The 16,726-nt window shown below is 37.0% G+C and overlaps 1 protein-coding gene across 3 annotated transcripts in view; it reads right to left on the bottom strand.

The window, feature by feature from the left end:
* Positions 1 to 16,726, bottom strand: part of Nudcd1 (NudC domain containing 1) — a 64,499-nt gene that overhangs the window by 36,141 nt on the left and 11,632 nt on the right. For all 3 annotated transcript variants that reach the window (XM_060389479.1, XM_060389480.1, XM_060389481.1), the window contains 2 exons: positions 3,018 to 3,200; positions 2,559 to 2,739 (listed from right to left, as the gene is read on the bottom strand). In XM_060389479.1, coding sequence (XP_060245462.1) covers positions 2,559 to 2,739; positions 3,018 to 3,200 — 364 coding nt within the window. The remainder of the gene's footprint in view (positions 1 to 2,558; positions 2,740 to 3,017; positions 3,201 to 16,726) is intronic.

Here is a 16,726-nt window from a genome sequence, read left to right as displayed (position 1 = left end):
ACAACCACTTTGGAAACCAATCTGACGCTTTCTCAGACAATAAGGAATAGCACTTACTCATATATCCAAAAGATGCTCAAGTAAACAACAAGGACATTAGCTCAACCATGTTTGTAGCAGCATTATTCATAATAGCCAGAACCTAGAAACAACCCAGATGTTTCTCAGTTGAGGAATGGATACAGAAATTGTGGTACATTTACACAATGGAATACTACTCAGCAATTAAAAACAAGGAAATCATGAAATATGAATGCAAATGGTAGGAACTAGAAAAGATCATCCTGAGTGAGGTGTCCCAAAAGCATGGTATATACTCACTTATAAGTGGATATTAGACCTATAATACAGGATAATCATACTAAAATCTGTACACCTAAGGAAATTAATCAAGAAGGAACACCCTGGGTAAGATATCAATCCTCATTCAGAAAGGCAAACGGGATGGACATTTGAAGAGGGAGAAAACAGGGAACAGGACAGGAGCTTACCACAGGGCGCCTCTGAAAGACTCTACCCAGCAGAGTATCAAAGCAGAGGCTGAGACTCATAGCCAAACTTTGGGCAGAGTGCAGGGAATTTTAAGGAAGGGGAGATAGAAAGACCTGGAGGGGACAGGAGCTCCACAAGGAGAGAGAACAAAAAAATCTGGGCACAGGGGTCCTTTCTGAGACTGATACTACAACCAAAGACCATTCATGGAGATAACCTAGAACCCCTGCACAAATGTAGCCCATGTCAGCTCAGTGTCCAAATGGGTTCCCTAGCAATGGGAATAGAGACTGTCTCTGAGATGAACTCAGTGGCCTGCTCTTTGATTACCTCCTCCTGAAGGGGGAACAGCCTTACTAGGCCACAGAGGACAGTCCTGATGAGACCTTATAGACTAGGATCAAATGGAAGGGGAGGAGGATTTCCCCTAACAGTGGACTAGGGTAGAGACATGGTGAAGAAGAGGTGGGGTGGGATTTGGAGGGGACCAGGGAAGGGGTACAGTTGGGATACAAAGTGAAAAAACTGTAATCAATAAAAAATAAATAAAATAAATACTTCTACTATTTCCTTAAGTCTTCAAACTACAACCCAACAGCCAAAGCCGAATCTGTACCTATGTTCGTACAACTTCAGGGTTGAATATGACTTTGCATTTTGGGTGGTAAAAAAATAATTCTTAGTACTCAGCCTTCACTGTCCCTAAATATTTTAGAACCTAGCTTACTCATTTGTTCATAAACTCTCCGTTGCTCTTTTCATGTCATAACAAACAACACAGGTGAATAGCTGTGACACAGACTGTCTGGTTCCTGTCTGTTCCTTTAAAAGTTTCCCCCCTGACTCCTAAAATATAATTACTGCATTCCTACAGAAACGGAAATAAACACTGGGGAAAACAAGGTTTATTCAGCAATTTCTATGTCGACACAGACGTTTCTTATAGTGGTTATTCCTTCTAAAAAAAAAAAAATTCTTAATAGCCTATATCTGAAATGTAAATGTAAAATAAAGAGTATTTTTCACTTTAGTTATTTTGTTTTGTTGTTTTTTTGTATTGATGAAGAATTTCAGTTAAATTAATTTTCTTCTAATTGAATAAGGAAGAGTAGTGAGACAATGCCAAAATGGAAAAACAAAACAAAACAAAGAAAAAAACAAAGAACAAAAAGCAAACTCCCATAGCTACCAATTAGAAAAATGAAGAGAGTGACAGAGGGGAAGAACATTAGATATATCATGTAAACTAAGCTGAGTCTTTCAAGGAACAGGAAGTTATTATACATATGCAGAAGAACTTTTATGGAAGATAGATGCAAAAGACAAGGGGAACAAAACATAGGTAATTATTCCATCTTCCTGTTCTTATTTATATTTATATATTCAAATTACATTAAAATTTACAATTACTGGTAAGTAACTATTTCCTGTAAATTAAAACACGTCCTCTTTAGAAAGAAGAAAATTTCATAAGACTCAGGTGAATGCAACAAGATTCAGGAAACCCCTGAAAGTTATAAAGAGCAGACTCTCCTGCGCACACATGCTGAGAGTTGAATAGAGATCCAGGAAGACAGTTTTCAGTTTGTTAGCAGTGCAGTGTCAGCTTTTCAGTGCTGCACCACCCAGGCTCCCACAAGTAAATCATTGTTTATGCTCCTGTATGTGGCCTCAATAAACTCAATGCCTTGGTAAGCTATTCATAGATGTTACTTTGGTCTGTTGTTTGTGCTATAACCAGCGAATGAAGTTTATTCATGTCTCACAGAAAAAGTCAAACATCAGCTACTTATATCCATGTGTGTATGTATATATATATATATATATATATATATATATATATATTTAAGTATAAACTTTTAGCTGTTTTAAAATTATATATCTTATGATCTCCAAAATTCATGTAATGTCTTCTTTTAAACAAAATGCAGTTAGTTGTAGAAGCATATTATAGGCCGTAAGTACCATAATTTATTACAATGCTCAAAAAGCAAGCAGTGAATCTTACATCCCAAGCCCCACCAAGTGGCATCAAGCTAGAGAAGTTCAGAATCTTGTTACTTTACCTTCTTTCTTCTTACTGACAGTGACCCACTCCAAAGAAACATAGAAGCCACTTCCTTTCAAGTCCAACCCCTCCTTCTCTATTCGAAGAAGCAGGATAGCTACTGAATGTTCTTCAGCTTTCAGCAATGAGATGCTGTGAATTATAATAAAAGGATTCCCAAGCTCTTCATTAAAAATAATCTATAGGAAATAAACCACATATTTAAAGTGCATGGTTTAGAAAACAGAAATACAATCAGCACTCTTTATAAAACAAACAAACAAAACAAAGAAATAACAGAAAATTAGAACAGAATGAAAAAGAGAGAGAGAGAACTAAGGCAAACCTTAGAATCATAAAGGAAAAGGGGATGATTCACACAGCACACAAAGCAGGCAGGTAAAAGACTTCTCCATCCAATTTTCATACACCTTCTGGACTCCTCACAAGTCTTACAAAGAACAAAAAAACAACTTACCTCCCATTTTTCAGGACTATTTCCACGGTCACCTGTTCCAATGACATACAGTCTTCCTGTTCCATCTGACAAGGTAACCCAGGCAGGGGATGTGAAATGAATAGATGCACAAAGACGATTGTCATATGCTGTCACATCTGTAGGAAGTCGGAACACTTCTCGAGGTTTTCCTAAGGCAGTGTCCTAAGAAAAAATGAAAGATTACAAACAAATCTCTTCCTAGTACTGACCCATACACAACATAAATACCTACTGTACAGCAGATTCTTTTGTGTCCGAAAGCTGGCTGGATTTCCTTTTCTTTGAGGGTAAACTGTACTGAGTCTCTTCTAACAAATAAAATACACTAGGTGGGGACAGGTGACATGCAACCCCTTGGAGGAAACCACAAAATACTTCATCATCTTCACTCTTTCTTAGGTTACACGCATTAAGGAGGCTAGCTGCCAGGCTGTGGTCATGATTAGATAGGAAAGTGATGTAAAGACCCACACAGGGAGGAACTGAGGGGGCCCAACAATAACAGCACTGAGTGAACCAGGCTGAAACTGCATTCTTCAGCTATAGTCAAGTTTCCGATGAGAAACCATCAGGGAGACAGACATTTACACCACTTTATGATTCCTGACCTCAGAGACTGTGAGATGGTCATTGCTTGCTGTTTCAAGTCACCAATCTCTGCAGTTGTTGTATCAGGAGAGAGCCAGTACAATGCAGTAATGTAAGTGCTTTCGCTTCACGTTAGGGTGAATGACCAGTATTTTTAATTTAGTAAATAGCTATATCACGTTGCATTTTGAATGCCTATGCAGATAACATTTTACAACAGTGGTTCTCAACCTTCCTAATGCTACAATCCTTTAATGCAGTTCCTCATGTTGTGGTGACCCCAACCATAAAGTTATTTTCATTGCTACTTCATAACTGTAATTTTGCTACAGTTATAAATGGTAATATAAATATCTATATTTTCTAATGGTCTTAGGTGAACCCTGTAAAGGAGTCATTAGACCCCCAAAGGTATCATAACGCATAGGTTGAGAACTGCTGTTCTATAGCAAAAAAGCATTACATTTAGACTACTACCAACTTAGATTTGTTAACAAATTTCTAGCTGTGTCTGTCTTCACAACATAGAGCTACAATATGAAGAATCACCAAAATGTTTTATGAGAAAATACACTCAAACATTTACCATTTAGGAAATAAATGCTCATAAACCAGAATATATTCAATTGCACATTAAAAAACATGTCAGATTTCCCTACAGATGGAAATCAATCCTTAGTACATGCATTTCATTCTTTTGGCTCTACAACTGTCTTAATCTATAATCCTTTCATTACAAAGTTCTTACTAGCCACAAGGTTTTAAAAAACAAACAAAAAAAAAAAAAAAAAACAAATTCAATTATCTATAATCATAGCATTAATTTTTTTGCTCACATTTTTTAAATTTGGTAATGTTGAATTAAATAAGAAATATAAAATAGCAAGTATAGCTACCAACAACTCTTTAGAAACATCAAATCTGAGTATTAGCAATATAAAACAGGGTAGTACTGATATGTATCATATACAGTGCAGCACAGACATCATCAGTAAACATTTGCCTTAAACAGTCTCCAGTCCTGAAGTTTTATGGAGGAAACAAACAACATCAGTTAATCTAAGCAGTTAGATGGAGGTCAGTTAAGAGAAATTTTGCCATAGGCTGATGTACATGTCTGCATTTAGAACAGGACATGGTAGTTCAACAGATTTGTCAACAAATGATACTGCCACACCAGAGCACTTCTGAAAAGAAGTTCATCTCTGACACACACATGAAATCATTCCATATTCCTGACGGAGAAGTAACCTGAATGCTTTAGAGAAAAAGTTAAATGACTGATAGAGGACAGTTTTAACATTCAGTGATTTCCTATGCAAAAATCAAAGATATAGGAAACAAAGACTACAAACACAGGACTAACGTCCATATAAACATCAGCTTGTCCTTAAAGAGTCCTTAAAGCCTGTTAGGCAATCATATATACATAGATTTAAATGGAGAAAAATGTAAACAGGAAAATTATGGTTATTTAATAAAGTTTTAAAAGTAAAAGCCAACTGTATAAATATATTTTTAAAAGGTAAAATAATATTCTACCATTAGCAAAGAGAAAAAAGATACTAACTAGACTTGCAATGCCTATCACTGGCTGAGGTGCTTATTAAAAATGGTAAGAATGTAAATCTAATGACGTTTTACATACCCTTTGATATAATTAAGCTTATAGAAATTTATATACTATTTCCTTTACTGTAAAGCTGCAAATAAAAAGAATAAGAAAACCTAAGCCAGTAAAGCTGGAATAGAGTGTAGCAGCAGCCTCTGTAGCCATGGAGCTTGCCTGGAGCCTCAGGCAGGTCTTCATTCAGTTACAAAAGTCCAATACTTTCAGCATTCTTCTATTAAACAAAAATATCAGACAAACACACTGTGTAACTACAATGGAACAAAAGAATGTCATGGCATGAGAATTCTATGTACAAAAGAACAAGTCAATGTTACGAATGTGATCATACAGCACACTAGTCAAATCTCCTGCATCTTCCTGACTAATCACAGCCACCGTTCCATTCTAGTTCTCCTTCCTACACGAGACTTACCTAACTTGTACATCACTTACTTCCTTAAGCCCACCCTCCAAATCACCTAAGCCAATCAGATCTTTCCATATCACCAATGCTAACTACCTCCTTTCAGACACCCTGTAGCTCTCCTTCACTTATGTTCGCCTTGCTGCAAGTAGTAAATGCAACTTGCTCAAACAATGTGACTTTTTTATTCTTTTGTCTAGAAAATGCTGGCAATTAATTAGAACATCCACCCGGGGAATTCCCAAAAACCTCTTAAATGTACTGAGATAAATATATATTGCTGACAAAACAAAAAAAAAAAAAAAATAGTAAAACCAATGATATACTAACAACCACAACAAAAGATAAAATGGTATAATATGTTTAACATTCAACATGAGTTCATGTATGCTGAAACAAATAGTTGAGAGTAAATTATGGACAGATACATAACAGTGCTTAGTATAAGAGGGAGACCCGAGTAAAGGCAATTTTCCCCCTTTGCTTCAAATGTTCCTATTTTTGTTCCACACCAAATAATTTGTGTAACACATATATGTATATATATTAAAATAGTAATAAGACAAAGCAAAATAAATTTCCACAAAGCAGATGTCTCAAAGCAAAGCTCTCCTGAGATTTATTGTATGGCCTTCCAGACTTCCTCTAGTGAAACATCATTAAGAAGGAAGGCACTGTTCAGTCATATTCAAGTAAGTGTTTTAGTCCATTTTCTTTTAAATACATGGCTTTAAACACATGACTGAAGTTAATAGAGGCATAATTATCAGATAAATTGGTTCAATATCTAATAGAATAATTAAGACACTCAATTATATAAATGTGAAGCCAAAATTAACTAACTTAAAACACACTGTGTCTCCCTCACTTGAGTTAAATGATAAAATGAAACCAATCCAAACATTCCTGATTTTAGTTCAGTTTTAAAGTGGCCTCATAATAATGCCTTACGAAAACAACATTTCTAGTCCCAGGTTCCACCCATTTTCCCTTTCCTCCCAAAAAGTAAGGCAACCATGTTCAAGGGTATTAAAAAACTATTGTGAGGCAATAACTCACTGTTGATTTGTGGGATTAAAATTGTGTTAGCAAATTTAATACTCAATGAGGGATACAGCATGAAGCATTTTCAATTATGATCATTTCATGTAGATATCCCCAAACCTATGGCTGCAAGCATTAATCACAGTTTAAGAGAGGTTCAAATGGATAAACCCGACTCAAACTCCACTGCTACAGGGCCAAGATTCCAAACTTTCTCAATCCTGTGGATGGCTAATATTTCTTCGACTTGTATCTTTTAGAAAAGAAGTTATTTCTGCATTTTTCTAAACAAGTAATATTTCAAATCTCAATGCAATTTTCAAATACCAGCCCCTAAAACATTCTCTCTGTTTGCAATTATCACATTCAGTTTTTTCCATTAGCTAAACATATATTTTTAAATAAGACTCCTATACCAATAAGATGTAATACAAGTCAAAATGTTCATTCATTATATATGGATGCCATTATAAAGAAATTGTTAATAAACACCTATGTCATACATTTATTAAACTAGATTTTGAAGTTCTTGTAGTTGCAGATGGAAACAGAAAAGCTTTGAATGAATAAAATTCTGTAGTTGTTGTTTTAATACATCCACACTTAGAGGAAAACTCAAGGATTAAAAACATGCTCAAGTAAAATCTATAAGGGATGCCACCCATCAGTATTGTTAGACTAGCATTTCTAATTTTACCCCTAAAAAGGAAGCAAAAATGCATCCCTATTGCTAAACATTAACTTCATTTCTTAATCCTTTTCCATTTCTATTATGATTTGGCATTAAAAACAGATGTTTATACTCAATTTAACCTGATCAATGTCTAAGTAAAATGAAGCTTTGAATACTGTCTTAAACATTTTTATTTTCAAATTTCATCCCTCTCTTTTATCTTCTTCTTTCACCTTAAATAACTAGGTTCCGATTACTTAACTGAACTGTTATAAATAAGCTGAGTTTCAGGCAAAGAGGCAGTTTCTTTGCACCTAAAAATCTGGACTAAAAAGCAGTTATTATTTGTTTCTCTAAGGCATGGTCACAAAATACATGTTTACAAATGAAATCTAAAAGCTACTGCCCAGATTTTAAAGACACCACAGAAAATGCTGTTCTTATTGGAGAAAACAACATAGCTTTTCAGGTAAATGGATGTTTGTTATGGCAAAAATATTCTAAATACTGAGAAACAAGTTTTCTTAAATTGAGCAGTAGCTGCAAATAAAATGTTTCTCTCTCCTGTCCCCATCCCAAGCGTTTTCTACACGTTAAGCACAGTTTTTCCTCAATGACATTTCTCAAAGCTGAAATATTGCAAGCATGCAGTTAAACTTGTGCTGCCATCTGCTGGCTTCCAACAGAGAAGGAACAATGTGTGGCCCTCAAACCTTTCTCAAAGCTGAAATATTGCAATCCTGCAGTTAAACTTGCTTGGAGAAAGGAGCAATGTGTAGACCTCAAATATTTCTCAAAGCTGAAATATTGCAAGCCTGCAGTTAAACTTGCTTGGATATAGAAAGTTGGATATAGGAACATTGAGTTGCTGCCATCTTCTGGCTTCTAACAGAGAAGGACCTCAAACCTCACGGTAGCCTTCCCCTTTGGACGTGGTGTAATTTTGCAGATTTAACAGGATACTCACTTACACCCCCCACAGGAAAAAGCTGCTATCTAATTAGTGGTCAGAATTCTTCACATACTGTCAACATAGCAGTTCAAAGAACTGCCTGATTTATTTTGTTGCTGATGGGAAAAAATATGGTGTTCTACTACTCCCCGGCACTTGGTTTCTCAAGATGCAGTCATAACTAGTGCCCCAGGAGAACTGCCTACAGTGCTGAATAAAATTTTAAATCTCCAGACCACCGTCAGCCATGACACACTGATTCAGAATCTTTGGAAATGGAAACCTGAAACTAGTTCTTATGTTGACCAAGTACTCTATGTGATTATGAGGTGAAACAGAGCTCCAAAATCAAAGAAAGAAGCTTAATAAATGCCATAAAAATCAAAACTTGGGTCTTTACAATATAATATATATTATTATAATAATAGTATGTTTCTAAAACTTGATTAACTGAAAGGAGTAAAATTACAGAAAAGAGAAAAGGTAACAACTAAACTAAAAATGTAGAACTACGTTCTTGAACTTGCCCTTGGAGACGCTAAATTATGTCAGAAAAATGAATTTGAGAAGTATTGGTATTTGCCCCAATTCCATGTCAACAAATCTGTTTTGGTATAATTATAATAACGCAGTTTCTATGGAAATTTTCCAACACAGGAAAAGACATGGACCAATCCACAATGTTTCCTCAGATTCCTAGTACAATTACGTTTTTACTTCAGTCCTTGTTCCCTTTACTAGGAAACCCACTTGGACACTGAGATTCTATAAGCTACACCTGTGCAGGGGTTCTATGTTATCTCCATGCGTGGTCCCTGGTTGGAGTATCAGTCTCAGAAAAGACCTCTGGGCCCAGTTTAAAGGCAGTTTTGCTGTGTAAATCAGTTTGCCTCTGACTTGTGATTATCCTGCTTCAACCTTCTGATTGACGGGAATACAGGTGTGAATCCCGCTCCTGCTTGGCAAATTCTAATGCATCCTTCCACACTCCATTGAGCTGACATCTCCATGGAGATGAAAACTCAGGAAACCCTGAACCATGCACTGGTACACCTGTTGTTTCCTCCTTTGTGTTGTTCTGCATCTTACTGCTGTCTTTCACTTTTCCATGCTAGTTATTTATTTTTTACTACTAACCATATAGAAGCGTTCAATCAATGTCTAAAGAAAAGTATTTCCTCAGTCTGAAAACGAAAATACCTAAAAATCCTAAAGACACCTAAGAATATATATTTGTGTGTGTTTTTTTCATACCGAATGGTAAAAGTTAGTGAAACAGAACAAAAAGGGTTATAAATGAGCTACTGAAACTTTCCCCTTCAGAGAGAACCACTAAATAGTACTGAATATGTTTCCTCCAAGAGCAATCTCCTTCTACTTTACTAAAAAAAAAAAAAATTTTTTTGAGAGAAAAAGAAACAAAGGAATATGATTTTACTGATGAATAATGAATGGTAGAAAATTTTGAAGCATATACACACATCAAAAGTAGGCCGATAGCATATAATCCTAAGCATATAATAAATACAAACAGCTTAAAGACAGCATTCAGAAGACAAGGGCCAGAAGAGGCAGTTTGATTTAAATAGTCTGAATCAGCTTTTTACAAAAAGAAAAAGGATGTAAAAAGGACAAGGAAATCACAATGCCTACATTAACGATCCACTCTTTCTTCCTTTAGTTTAAGAGGCTTATTCTTCTTACCTTACTCACTAAATTAAAGTCAACAATCTGTAAAGACCATGACACAAAACTTTAAGAAATCATTTGACAAGAGTTAAAAATGTATATAGACTGTACATGATTATTTCAGAAATACAATGTCATTTGCCTGTGGCTTTTACCTGGTAAGTCTCCCTGCTAGCAGATCCAAAAGCTGGAATTAAGTGAATGACTATTATTTCTGGAATTCAAACTCAGTGGGATGATACATTAATATTTGTGAAAAAATAAAATCAGAATCTAGACTTGGCTACATATATATGAACTCAATTTGGACAGAAACTTCTACCAACAACAACAACAAAAATCACATGGAGTAGATGAAAACAGAGATGTACCTGGAGCTACTGTGAGGAAAGCAAACTCTGGAAAGGAGTAGGAGTGAGGTTCCTTATCTACTGTTGGTGTCAGTGTGGCTACTACAGAGACCAGTGCAGGGCTTCTCAAAACACTAGCCATAGAACTAACGCGTGAGGCAGCTAACACCTCCTCTGGACATGTACACAAAAACCAGAGATACTTGCATATCCCTTGTTAACACAGTTCCAGTCATATCAGCAAGGAAATGGAGTCAGGCCAGATGTCCATCAACAGATGAGTGGATAACGAAAATGTGGAACACATATACAATAGTATTTATGAAGTTATGGATGGAAGTGGAAAATACTAGGTACAGATAAACAGATCCTAGACTCCAATTGTTACATATGTGTTTCCAGATAAGAGTAAATATGGGTAAGGGCAAGAAACTAGAAAGAGACCCATATGGCTAGAATAAAAAAAAAAAAGAAAAGAAAGGGAAAAAAAGCTGTAAGAGAGTGAAGAGTGGATAAGACAATACAACAAAATGGATAGGGAAATACTAGTGGTGAAAGGATACAGCAGAGAAAGGAGGCAGAGAGAAAAAGTGAAGTAAAAAGGAAGCAGAATCAATAAAAACATAATATATATGGAAATCTAAGTTAATTTAAAAACAAAAAATAAATTATTAATTTAAAAATAAATAGTAGCAAATATAGTACTGTAATGAAGGCAATGTTTCACAGAAACATAACCCAACTAGACATTCAGTCTAGTCAAAACACCAGGCTTTGGATTTACTGAGAGACCCTGTCTCAAAATAAGTTCAGAAAGTGATGGGTGATGGAGGACCACCAGTTTCCTATTTTTTTTTTTTTGAGTCAGCATCTCTCTGGATGGCCTCAAACTCACTATGTAGACCAGGCTGGCCTTGAACTCACAAAAATCCACCTGCCTCTACCTCCCAAGTTCTGAGATTAAAGGCATACAACCAAACCTGGTGGAGCAGCATCCTTCTACATCAAACTCCGGTTTGAACATGAGCCTGCGGAGAGGAGCGCATACACACACACAAATTTTTGAAGAAATGGGTTAATGAAAAACACTGACTAAGGTTTTCAGGTTTGCTTTCCTCTTAGAGGTAAGAAGAGAAACACACTGAAATACAAGGAATCAGAGTGCAAATTGGAGGGAGGACAACATAAAACCGAAGATAATTAAATATGAATATAAGCCATCTAACTAAAAGACTGTCATACTGGGTAAAAACACTGAAGAACTAGCTATTTATTTATTTTAATATTCATTAATTTTCCTTTTATTAGAAGTAGATTTTTCTTCTCACAGAATATATCCTGATTACAATGTCCACTCCCTCTGCTCCTCCTAGTTCCTCACTACCTCCCCTCACATCCAGATCCACTCCCTTTCTGTTTCTCATTAGAAGACAAACAAGCTGCTAAGGTATAATAATAATATAAATATAATAAGATAAAACAAAAACCAATACATTAAATGAACAAAACAAACAAACAAAAGAAAAAAAGCTGAAGGAAAGGCACAAGAAAAGAGAAACCCTGTCGTTTGTACTCAGGAATCCATAAAAACACAAAACTAGAAGCCATATAATATAATGTAATATATATGTATGTGTGTGTGTATATATATATTACATTATATTTACAATTATAAATTATAATATATTATTATATTACATATAAATATATTACATAAATATGAATGACCTGATACAGTCCAGTGTAGCCTATACTTGCCCAGTGCACACTGCCTCAGTCTCTGAGTTCATGTGAATTCTGCTCATGTTGATTTAGTCTTGTTTTCTTAGTATCCTCCATGCCCTCTGGCTCTCCTCTTCCACAGGGAACCCTGAGAACTAAGGGGAAGAATAGGATGGAGACATCCCTTTTAGGGCTGTGTGTTCCAAGTTCTTTGTGTGTATGTGTAATGTCTAACCATGGGTCTCTGTGTTTGCTTCCATTTGCTGCAGGAGGAAGTTTCTGTGATGATGGCTGAGCAAGGCATTGATCTATGAGTATAACAGAATGTCATTAGGAATCATTTTATGATTACATGTTTGTTTTTTTTATTTTTTTAGGACAATAGTATTTGGTTTTATCCTCAGTCCCAGATTGCTTTCACTAACAACTCATTTATATATAACCCAATTCCAGAACTAGAAGCATCATTTAGTGACAAGAGATGGCCAGTTGGGGCTTTGTGTCTCCCAGTATTTGGTAAATTTAATTAGATCACCTCCATAGACATATATATATTTTAAGAAACTTCTACTGTATTAGGTTTTCCAACTACCCTCAAACGCCCCTTCATTTTAGCTGTCTCTCCCAGTATTCCTTCACTCATGACCCTCTTTCCTCCCAGCTTGATCCTCCCATTCCAGCCTCCACCATCTATACATAACTATCTATCCTATTTCCCATTTTGAAGGAGATCTATCTGTCTCTCCTAGTCCTTTACTGCATACCTAACCTCTGATTGTTTGGACTATAGCTTGGTTATAATTGACTTAACAGCTACTATCTACACATAAGCAAATACATACCATATTTGTCTTTCTTAGTTTGGGATACCTCACTAAGGATGATTATTTTCAAGTCCCATTCCTTTACCTGTGAAACTAATGATTTCATTTTTTTTTTTTAAACTGTGCAAATGTATCGCATTTTTTAATCAATTTTGTTGAGGGACATCTGAGTTGTTTCCAATTGTGGCTATTGTGAACAGAGCAGCATTGAAAATGTTTGGGCAAGTATCCTTGTGGTAGATAAGATGAAGCATTCTTTGGGTATATGCTAAAGAGTGGTACACATAAATCTTCAGATAGATCCACATCTTCCTGAGGAACTGCCACAGTGATTTTCACAGTGGCTGTAGTATGGACTCCTGTCAATGGATGAGTGCTCCCTCACTCCACATCCTCACCAATATGAGCTGTTATTATTTTATTGATTTTGGCCATTCGATGGGTATTAGGATGACATCTCAAAGCTGTTTCAATTTGCATTTTCTTAATGGTGAAGGATGGTGAACATTTCTTTAAATGTTTCTCAGCAATTTGAGTTTCTACTTGAAGGGCAAATTGATAGACATGAGAAGCAGGAGTACACAGGGAACAGGCAGGAGCCTACCACAGAAGGCCTCTGAAAGACTCTATTGATCAAGGTACTGAAGCGGAGGCTGAGACTCATAGCCAAACTTTGGGCAAAATGCATGGAATTTTATGAAAGAAGGGGGAGATAGAAAGACCTGGAGGGGACAGGAGCTCCAAAAGGAAACCAACAGAGCCAAAAAAAAAAAAAAAAAACAAAAAAAAAAAAACAAAAAAAAAAACAAACACTGGGCCCTGGAGCCACTGCAAAGACTGATACCACAACCAAGGACCATGCATGGAGAGGACCTAAAACCCCTGCTCAGATGTAGCCCATAGACTCAGTCTCCAAGTGAGTTCCCCAGTAAGGAGAGCAGAGGCTATTTCAGGCATGAAATTGGTGGCAGGCTCTCTGATCACTTCCCCCTGGGGAGGGGCAGCGGTGAAGCCTTGCCAAGCCACAGAGGAAGACAATGCAACCAGTCCTGATGAGACCTGATAGGCTAGAGTCAAATAAAAGGGGAGGATGACCTCACCTGTCAGTATACTAGGAGAGGGGCATAGGGGGAGAAGAGGGAGGGAGTGTGGGACTGGGAGGAGACAAGGGAGGAGGCCAGGCCACAGTCGGATACAAAGTGAATAAATTGTAATAAATAGTAAATAATTTTTTAAAGAATTCAGTTTAGATCTATATCCCATTTATAACTGTGTTATTTGCTTTCTTGATATCTATTTTTTTTTCAGTTCTTATATATTTTGAAATATTAATTAGCCCTTGTCCTATTTAGGGTTACTATTGCTATGATGAAACACCATGAACAAAGCAACTTGGAAAGGAAAGGGTTTATTGGCTTATGCTTCCATATTGGTTTATTATCAAAGGCAATCAGGACAGGAACTCAAGCAGGGCAGAAACCTGGAAGCAAGATCTGATATAAAGGCCAAAGAAGAATGCTGCCTATTAGCTTACTAATTTTTATTTCTTATCAAATCCAAGACCACCAGCCCAGGGATGGCACCACAATCAATGGGCTGGGCCCTCTCCCATCAATCACTAAGAAAACACCTTACAGGCTTGCTTCAGCTTAATATTATAGAGGCGTTTTTAAAATTCATCTATGTATCTATTACAATTTATTCACTTTGTATCCCTGCTGCAGACCCCTCCCTCATCTTCTCCTAATCCTACCCACCCTCCCTCTTCTCCTCCAATGCCCTTTCCCTAGTCCACTGATGGAGAGGTCCTCCTCCCCTTCCCTCTGACCCTAGTCTATCAGGTCTCATCAGGACTGGTTGCATTGTCTTCCTCTGTGGCCTGGCAAGGCTGCACCCCTCCCCCAGGTAATCAAAGAGCCAGACACTGAGTTCATGCCAGAGAAAGTCCCTGATCCCCTTATTAGGAACCCACTTGGAGACTGAGTCTGTGAGCTACATCTAAGCAGGAGTTTTAGGTTCTCTTCATGCATTGTCCTTGCTTGGGGTATCACTCTCTGCAGGGCCCCAGGGCTTAGTTGGAAATCAATTTGGCACTTTCTCAGAAAATTGGGAATAGTGCTACCTCAAGATCCAGCTATACTACTCCTAGGGAGATATCCAAAACATGCTCAACCATATAACAAGGACATTTGCTCAACCATGTTCATAGTAGCTCTATTCCTAGTAGCCAGAAGCTGGAAACAACCTAGATGTCCCTCAACAGAGGAATGGATACAAAAATTGTGATACATTTACACAATGGAATATGACTCAGCTATTAAAAATAAGGAAATCATGAAATTTGCAGGCAAATGGTGGGAAATAGAAAAGATCATCATGAGTGAGGTATCCTAGAAGCAGAAAAACATACATGTATACACTCACTCATAAGTAGATATTAGCAATATAATACAGGATAACATACTAAAATCTGTACTCCTAAAGAAGCTAAACAACAAGGAAGACCATAGGGAAGATGTTCAATGCTCATTCAGAAGGACAAATGTGATAGGCATTTGTGTAGGGGGTTTAGGTCCAGCCCAAGCATGCTCTTTGGTTGGTCTCTAGTTTGTGAGTCCCCTTGAATCCACATTAGTTTATTCTGTAGATCTTCTTGTAGTGTCCTTTATGTGTCAGGCTCGCTCAATCCTTCCTCCCTCTCTTCCACAGTACTTCCCAAGCTCAGCCCATTGCTTGGCCTTGGGTCTCTGCATCTGTTTCTATCAACTGCTAGATGAAGCCTGTCAGAGGACAGTTATGCTAGGTTCCTGTCTACAAGCATAGCAGATATCATTAGTAGTGTCAGGCGTTGGCTCTCTCCCGTGGGGTGGGTTTCAAATTGGACTAGCCATTGGTTTGCCATTCCTTCAATCTCTGCTCCATCTTTATCCCTACATTTCTTGTATGCAGAACAAATTTTGGGTTGAAGGTTTTATAGGTAGGTTCCCTCCAATGGAAGTCCCACCTGGCTACAGGAGGTGACAATTTCAGGTTCCATATCCCCTGCTGTTAGGAATCTCAACTAGGGTCACCCCTTAGTCTCCCATGGGCCTCACCTGTCCCAGAGATGCTACCCCACCTATTTCTGCTCTATCTCCACATCCTCGCCTCCATTCTCCCTCCCCTACTTTCTGAACACCTGATCACCACCCCGAAATACCTTCTCTGCCCCATCACCCACACATCTCTCTCCTTCCATCTACTTCAGATGTCTATTTTACTTCCTCTTCTGAATGAGATTCAAGTGATCTCCCTTAGGCCTTCTTTGGCTTCTTTGGGTCTCTGGATGTTAGCATGATTATCCTGTACTTTATGGCTAATGAATGATGTCTTTGTTTTTAATAGCTGAGTAGTAAATCTTTGTATAAATGTACCATATTTTTTCTATCCATTTATCTGTTAAGAGACATCTAGGTTGTTTCCAGTTTCTGGCTATTACGAATAAAACTGCTATGACCATGTAAACTACCTTTCTTATGTTGAGGTATTTTCCTAGAATCCCTAATCTTCTCAGAACTTTTATGGTGTTGGATTTTGTCCAAGACCTTTTCTGCATCTAATGAGATGATTATGTCACTTTTATCTTTCAGTTTCTTTATCTGGTAGATTACATTTATCAATTTATGGATGCTTAACCATCCCTGCATCTCTTGACACCTACTTGATCATGATAGATGATATTTTTGATGTGTTCTTGGATTCAGTTTGCAAGCGTTTTCTTGAGTATTTTTTTATTTATGTTCATAAGGAAAATTGACCTGTAACTCTCTT

This window comes from Meriones unguiculatus, chromosome 8 (assembly GCF_030254825.1).
Source record: "Meriones unguiculatus strain TT.TT164.6M chromosome 8, Bangor_MerUng_6.1, whole genome shotgun sequence".
NCBI lineage: Eukaryota > Metazoa > Chordata > Mammalia > Rodentia > Muridae > Meriones > Meriones unguiculatus.
The sequence above is the reverse complement of the archived record's forward strand: the minus strand, read 5'-3'. Positions and strand labels throughout refer to the sequence as shown.